This window comes from Galeopterus variegatus, unplaced genomic scaffold (genome assembly GCF_000696425.1).
Source record: "Galeopterus variegatus unplaced genomic scaffold, G_variegatus-3.0.2 Scaffold605, whole genome shotgun sequence".
NCBI lineage: Eukaryota > Metazoa > Chordata > Mammalia > Dermoptera > Cynocephalidae > Galeopterus > Galeopterus variegatus.
Genome location: NW_007726716.1, coordinates 217,846 through 225,668, shown reverse-complemented (window position 1 = coordinate 225,668; position 7,823 = coordinate 217,846). Strand labels below are relative to the sequence as shown.

General features: G+C 43.6%; 1 protein-coding gene across 1 annotated transcript in view; it reads right to left on the bottom strand.

The window, feature by feature from the left end:
* Window positions 1-371: 371 nt before the first annotated feature.
* Window positions 372-7,823, bottom strand: part of ZNF366 (zinc finger protein 366) — a 17,201-nt gene continuing 9,749 nt past the window's right edge. The window contains exons 3-4 of the mRNA XM_008570475.1: window positions 3,224-3,398; window positions 372-493 (exon numbers count right to left, since the gene is read on the bottom strand). Coding sequence (XP_008568697.1) covers window positions 372-493; window positions 3,224-3,398 — 297 coding nt within the window. The remainder of the gene's footprint in view (window positions 494-3,223; window positions 3,399-7,823) is intronic.

Sequence of the window (7,823 nt, the reverse complement as noted above, 5' to 3'; positions counted from 1 at the left end):
AAGCACCATAGTTTTGCAACTAGAAAGAAATTTACCATGTATTGCATATTAGTCAAAAGAAAATAGAATTTCTAAAAGCACCTCCGTGTCACCTTACAATTAGATATCTAGAAAAATATGCAGTTTATTATACTGATGATGCGGAAAATAAAACACTGAAGAAACCCTTGAATGAGTGTTAAAAGTATCAAAGGCCCAGTGAGTGACCTGAGAAACATTTACATTGCCTAGGATGGTCGCTGCTCATTTAGACTGAGCCGTTTGTAAAGACTGGTGCCATCCCCCCTCCCCAGCAAATGACACTTCATGCAGAAAGCTACATTTGACTGCCCAGTTCTCATTTTCCAAAGGTCATTTTAAAAACGGTCCGCTTAGATACCTAAAAGCACTGCCTGTTTTTCCATTTTCCTCTCCAGTAATTCTTTCAAACTGTCATCTCTGTGCTTGAAGTATAAGTAATAATAATTCCCAGTAAGGGTGTGGACATGGGAGGCTTGTTACACAGTGTGTGTAAATCGGGCTAACCCCTCGGAGGTGAATCTGGCAACATGCAACGAAGCTTCAAAAATGAGATTTGACTGATTATGCCAATGAGAATTGAAACTATGAAAAATAAGCAGGCAGGTGCACAACATGTATGCGTAAGGATGCTCACCCCCACATTTCTTATTATGTGAAAACAATTTTTGTATTTAATGGTAGAGATTTGGTTAAACAAATAATGGCACCTCCATATCATCAACTATGTGTGGGTGATATAGAGACCTACTAATGATCATAAAAAGGTATTCTCTCTGTATTTTAAATAAAAAACATATATATATATTTATAGTGCAGACCCAGTTTTATCTCTCTGTATCTGTATGTGTGCGTGTATCAAAATGTATCTGGAAGGATGTATGCCAAATCTCAAAATTGATGATGAATTCTGTATGCCAAGTACATTTTCTTTTCTCTTCTATTTTCTTATTTTGTCACATTGAGCATATGTCTTACCATAAGAAAAAAATAAAGCATTAATAAAGGTATTTTCATCTTGAAAAAGGCAGATTCCATTTGTGGTGAGGAAGACACTCCATGACCCTGACCCCTGTACATAGACAGAGAGGGCACAAAAGGGTTCTCTGAGGTGTTCACAAAGCGCCTGTGTCCCACCACAAGTGTCCCCGTCACGGGCACAGTGATTTCAGAGGGTCTCACTTCAGTTTTGGTTTGAGGGCCTATAGGGAATGGGCTTTTCAGCAGCCTACAGACAGGTGGTAGTATTCCATTTGATCCGATCTCTAAGGCCTCTACCTGTGTTGAGCTAACAGTGGGCCCTGAGGAACAGGCCAGGACACTGGAGAAGAGAAACAGGAGGGGAGGGGCCCGGGGGTGCAGCCAGACCATGCCTCTGGAATGGGGTGCAAAAGGAAAGGTAGGGGGCCCTGCTGTCCATCATTTTCCACTTGATACTGTCGGGCAGTGAGGCAGTCTGTATCTTTAATCTTGTTGGGGGACAGAGAGATTCTTTTTAATTTTTCTAATCATTTTTGAGCCATTTCAAAAACTAGAGTGAAAAAATGCTAATAGCCTTTGTAGATGAAAACACTAAAATTGTTGAAAGTCTGTTAGAAATTTTCAAAGCAACCTTCTGATATACAAGGGTCTTCAAAAGGTTCAGGGGTCTTCAAAAGGTTCATGGAAAGATTTATATTATCCTTTAATTCGATTTTTCCATGAACTTTTTGAAGTGCCCTCATGTAGTGATGCTCTTTATCTTTCCAGATGACAGAGCCTCTAGGAACCTTTTAGGATGTGAGCGTGAGTGTGGAGTAGGTCATTGTGACCAGGTCAGGCTTTTAGCTGGAGGACTGGCTCCTCACTGCCTTGTGTATCTCCCATCCTGGCAACTGAGCAAACTTCACCTCTTCTGGAAAAATCCAGGCCTAACTTGGGAAGTGGCTTAGGCAACTAGAGACTCAATGATTAATTCAGGAGAAAAATGTTCTCAGGAAAAAAATCCTTTTTTTTTTTTAAGCAGAATTTTTTCACAATATTTTTTGCACAAACTCCAACCCTTGTTTTGTGATGACCACAGTTCCCTATCACACAGGAAACATCATAAACTCAGTGGGTGTTGTGGACAATCTGAAAGCTACAATTGCTTTGTTTCGTGCTGTCTGCACCTGTGTGCATCTTGTTTATGAATATTTGTGTCCGTTTGACCACCTTTTTTGTAAGGGGGTGGGAGATGCGACAAACACAAACAAATTGCTCCATGTTTTTGCTTAAGGTATTGAGCATTGGCTTGATTCAGAAATACTTGAGTTGGAATCCCCGTTCTGCCTTCAGACTTGCTTTCTGACCTTGAGCAGTTTATGTAATACCTCTTGGTTTTGGTCTCCTCTTATATAAAATGAGAATAACACAGTCTCTTTCATGGACTTGTGGGATAAGCAATAATGTCCCTAAAATGTCTCACCCTGTGCTTTGATCATACCAATATCAAAAAGCATTTAATCTGATTTTGTAAATTACATGTAAACCTCTCTTTTCTCCCCACACATCTCCTAGAGGGCAAAGATGGTCCCATTCGCCTCATACCTGCCACTGCATGTAGCTCATTACATTGGACAGAGCTGCATTTATTGCCTGTTTATTGAAGGACTGGTTGGTTAGGTGGCTAAGGAACAACCCTGCTGAATTCAGTAGATCTGGAACATAAACTCTTCACTGCTAAGGGTTCTGGGACTGAGAAAATAAAGGAGGAGAGAATTTTTCATTAGTTCAGTGAGGACTCAGTGGGGAAGACGTAGCCCCTGCTCTCTGCATATGGGCCAATCTGCCCTAACCAACCAGGAAAATTGTCCCTGGGTGTATTTGTTTGTGCACAGGTGGGGGAAAGCTGGCCTGCCACAAACATACTTCTGGTGACAGCAGAACTTGCAGGCCTGTTTTTTAAAAAGGAAAGAAAATTATGTGCCCTTTAGCAGCGACACGGTGAAGTGGATACGATAGAGGCTGTAGAACTGGAAAGGTCTAGGTTTAATTCCTGACTCTGCCACTTTTCAGTTGAGCAATTTTGGGCAAATTAATCTCTTGAAGCCTCAGTTGCTCTATCTGTATACTCCCCTTTTTGACAAGAATCACCCCCTAAAGTAACAACCCATAAAAACAAGTTCCACTCCCAGTTGTCACCCATTGGACCGTGTAGTGTGGGGCTTACTGGATGAGCGATTACCTTGAGAGTGAAGGCCCCGCTCCATGACCCCGTGCTTGACTTTCATGTGGCGCGTCAGGTTCCCCTTCAGGGTGAATTTGCTCGGGCAGTAGAGGCACTTGAAGGGCTTGCTGTCTGAGTGCAGGTGCATGTGTCCCATCAGGTTGTGCATCCGGTTGAATTCCTTCCCACACAGCTGTTGGAGACAGACGAGGAGAACACAGGTTACTCTGCCAAGGCAAACCCATATCCAAGCCCATGGAGGACAGATGTGGCATGTGTCCCATCAGGTTGTGCATCCGGTTGAATTCCTTCCCACACAGCTGTTGGAGACAGGCGAGGAGAACACAGGTTACTCTGCCAAGGCAAACCCACATCCAAGCCCATGGAGGACAGACGTACTGTGACCCACAGTGCTTCCACTGTGTTTGAATCTTGGCATTTTAAACTACTTCCAAGGATAACATCCCCATGGAAGTCAGGAGGGGGCAGGATTCTGCCCACACTCAGAAATGGAGCAGGGAGAGATGGATTCGTGAGATTTGTTTCTAGTGTAAAAGGATCTTTAAACTCAAAGTAAAAAGTGCAAAGTCTGTAAAACTTCTTTTAAATACAACTTTTGGAAAAGGAGAAGAGCTGATCGTAAAAGCAGTTGCTCAAAGTGCACTTCACTTTAGTAATAAGAATATGATTACATATTTAATATTTATGGAATATTAACAATATGAAGCCATGTTCTAAGTCGGCCATGGAATATCTCACTCTATTCTCACATCAATCCTATGAGATGATTGCTGTATCACCCCCATTTTATATATGGACAAACTGAGGGCTTACATCACTTGGCCAAGACACACAGCTCGCGGGTGCTGGAGCTGGGATAATGAACTCAGGCCATGGGACAACAGAGGCCACAGGGTCAATCATCACACCATACTGGGTCCCCTCAGGCCACAATATAACTCTTCTGTTAGACTGTATCAGGCAGTCTAATTTTTTAATTTGCTAATTATTTAATTTGCTTTTCTAATTTTTTAATTTGCTAATTATTGGAATAGATTTCAAAGTTAAAAGGAACAAAGAGACATCTAAGGAAGAAGTTCGTCTTTTCTCTGGGTAGAAATTTGAAGTAGTGAGAATATAATCCCAGGTATACAAAAAGTAAATGTGTTTTATCCATTTGTTTTTCATCCTTTGTCTCTATCTCCTTCAAAGTGCAAATATGTGATAAACCACAACAGTGGTCCTCCAACTTCTTTTGGAAGAGCAACATCTTCTGTTCAAAGACAATGTATGAAGATGCAGAAAGTACAACAGAAGCAGCTGCTCTGGGGCGCTTTTTTGTCCCCAAGCCTTAGTAGGGCAGGGTCTGGAAACGCTAGCCCTGCCTCAGCTGTGCTGTGAGGAACGCAAAGAAGGGATGGTGTGTTCGCACCTGGGCAGAGTGTTGGGTGGTTGGGGCAGGGACGTGCAGTGAGAGAAGACACAGAGAGAGGACTCGGGGTACAGCATCCGCTGAGGCTTATACCAGTTTTCCTTTCTCACTGAGATATATTGTCAGGGCCAATGCTGGGGATTCTGGATTGAATTTTTATTAACGGAGGCAGCATTTTCTTCAGATGGCTATGGAAGGTGAGAGTTGAGCTGGCCCTGGAAGAACAAGTAGATCTAATAAATGGTGATTTGGGGAGATCAGCCTAAAAGGGTGTTGGGTGGTAAGAGGAAGACAGCCTGGGATTATGTGTTTGTCCCAGATAAATCACATAGGGATAATGAACTTCCGGTTCTGTATTTCTGAATGATTCATATTTGGGGTTTTTTTCCCCTTTTTTCTTCCTTAATAGCAAGGATGAATTTGGCACGCTGGGTGGGATTCCAAGCTCAGCATCCAGAGTGCCTGCTCACCACATTCATTTGGAAATGGTGATCCCAGAGGAAAGGAGGATGAGAGAGCTGATGTAATTCCAACTCCCCAAGAGAAGCGATATGTGGGATGGGTACTTGTTTTCTTATGTTCTCAAAAGAGATAATCTATTAAGATATATCAATCTGTGCCTCAGGTTTGCTGATGTGTAAAAGTTCTAGTAGACATATTTATTAGCTTTGTTCACCCACTTCATCATGGCTGAGGAAAAAATCTTTGAATATGGAAATATTACATTATGTGTTGCCAGTCGTGGGTCATTTTTAGAAAAAGCATCCCTCATTTGGTTTGTGGGATGGTTCCTGATTATTTGGAGTGATGCTGCTGCTGCAGCTGCTGAGCATAACCAGTACTTCAGTCATTACTTATTTCAGATGTCCCCACCCAGGAGACTGCTCTGTCTGTCTTTTTATTATATTCCCTGCCCAGTATCAGCTTGACACATGATAGGTCCTCAATAAGCATCTGTTGAGTGAGTAAAGCAGGGGGACACATTACAGCAGCAGAATTGATCAAAGACACAGCCCTGGGTGGTTAAGCACAGATGTGAAGGGGGAGAGGAGCTGAAGGCTGGAAGATCAATTGGGCTTCTGCACTAGTCCAGGCATGAATGGGATCTCATGGTCCTATAGGCCAGACAGAGGTCATTGAAAGGAAGGGATGGGTGCTTCGGCACTTGGCTCCCACGATGGGAGAAATTCCTCTTTTAGTTATTTTCTGTGGTTGCTGATGTATTAGAAGCTGGATTGGTCTGAATCATTTTGTAAAGGAGATAGAATTTTAGCCTAGCCTTGAAGAATGTGTAGCGTGCCTTTGTTTTTGTTTTGACACAAGGATAAAGTCTCTTTGTTAGATATTCTCAGACACTTCAGTCAACCTTACACCAAGGTAATGATTACTGTTGTGATAACAATTGCCTGCTTATTGCTGCCATACCTGCTGGGACTTTGGGGTCAGCACAGACCCTGCAATTCACCTGCCCAAGGTCCCATTCATCATCCTCCCCCAACTCCATACTCAGAGATGTGGCTCATCATAATGGTGTTTGGCACCCTAAATGGTGTCCCAGATAGTGTCCAAGGTGAGGGCCACCTTCCTTTTCTTTCATGGCCAACTTCAGTATCAAGCACAGGGCCACACACATAGTACACTTAATAAATATACAAGTATTTGATTGGGGGAATGAACAAATAAGTCAGGAAAATATCATGACTTCATGCAAAAATCCTAAAAAGCAGCCATCACCAGCTCTCTTCCTTCCCTGCACTATACCTACACACATTAGTTTGCAAACTAAAATCCTCAGTGGCAGAAGGATAGAGTCAATTAGCTCAGAACCAGATGTACTTGGGCTCCGTTCACATCTCAGTGGTAGGTGCTTAGCTTCTTCCCCTCAGCCCTGACCCTTCCAAAAAGTACTTTTGTCCTTGTCCAGAACATTTGGTGTCTTCATCTCTCTCCGAAGATTGTCCTCACAGGACAATACACAAGTGTATAAAGGTATGTTAGTCTGTGAAATTCAGAGAGAGAGACCTCTCAGACACTGTTAGTAAAGAGGGGCCAGAGAAGAGGACGGGGTTTGAAATGGGAGCTTCAAGCAGAACTGTCGCAGTGGATGGGGGACTTAGATGGGAAGGAAAAAGAATGGTTGAGAAGGAAGCACCAAAACTCTAGTTTCTTCTCCAGGGAAAAGCACAAAGGCCTCCTTTAATCATGAGATGAGAAGCTGAGAGCTCGCCTAACTTGGGGCTTGCTGAATCATCTCCTGCCAATGTCTGTGGACATTGAAATAGGGGTGGGTGTCAGTGCAGGAAACCACTGGAGTGGCGAGGACTCCAACTTCATCCTCCAGGTGGTCACCTCCACCGGCTCGTTTGAATTCTCAGTTGCTCTAATGAGCAGCATCACTGTGCCTCTGACCTTGAATCTCAGCTTCCCCATCTACCCACTTTTGAAGAAGGAGGTAGGCCCAAAAATTTAATAAAAAATTGAAACAAATATTTGGAACTGTACTTTAAAAATGGGTTGCATGGATCATTATGCTTGGAGATGACAGAGCAGAGGTGGCGGTGACAGCACAGGACAGAGAACTTGCTCCATGTTCTCTTCTGTGACATGCTGATTATAATCATTGTTCCTTGTGAAGGTTGTTGTGAGACTCAAATGAGATAGTTCATGTAAAGAGCCTGGCAGCCAGTAGAAGCTCAGTAAATATTAGCACTTATTACTATCATTATCTTGTACATAGTAGATTCTTTTACATTCCAGAAATAGAAAGATCTTTTAAGACGAGGGTGCTGTCTTTTTAAACCAGATTATTTGGAGGTAATATTAAAGGAAGGACCAAATGAGGAATCCTCTGGGTACGCCTGCCCGGTTACTTGAGGCCTCATAGAAATGCAGGCAGTCGTGCCCGACCCAGCACTGGGCAATGTGGCTGGAAAGAGAAGATTCAGCCCGGAGCCCATCAACTGGCTTCCCAGTCTTCGGTTTGCCCTTTGAACAGCTGGTAGATGCCCTGTTTGCTCCTGGCCTCCTGGCCTGGCTCCCTGGAGCCCTTTCTCTCCCCATCCAGGGCCTCAGGCACTTCCCACCAGCAGCCCCCGCGACGATGCTGCCGGCCAGCAGCCACAGAGAGGGAGAGGTCACTGTGGGCAGAGGCGGGGGATGGCAGTGAGCAGCCACTTGGCTGGGGCC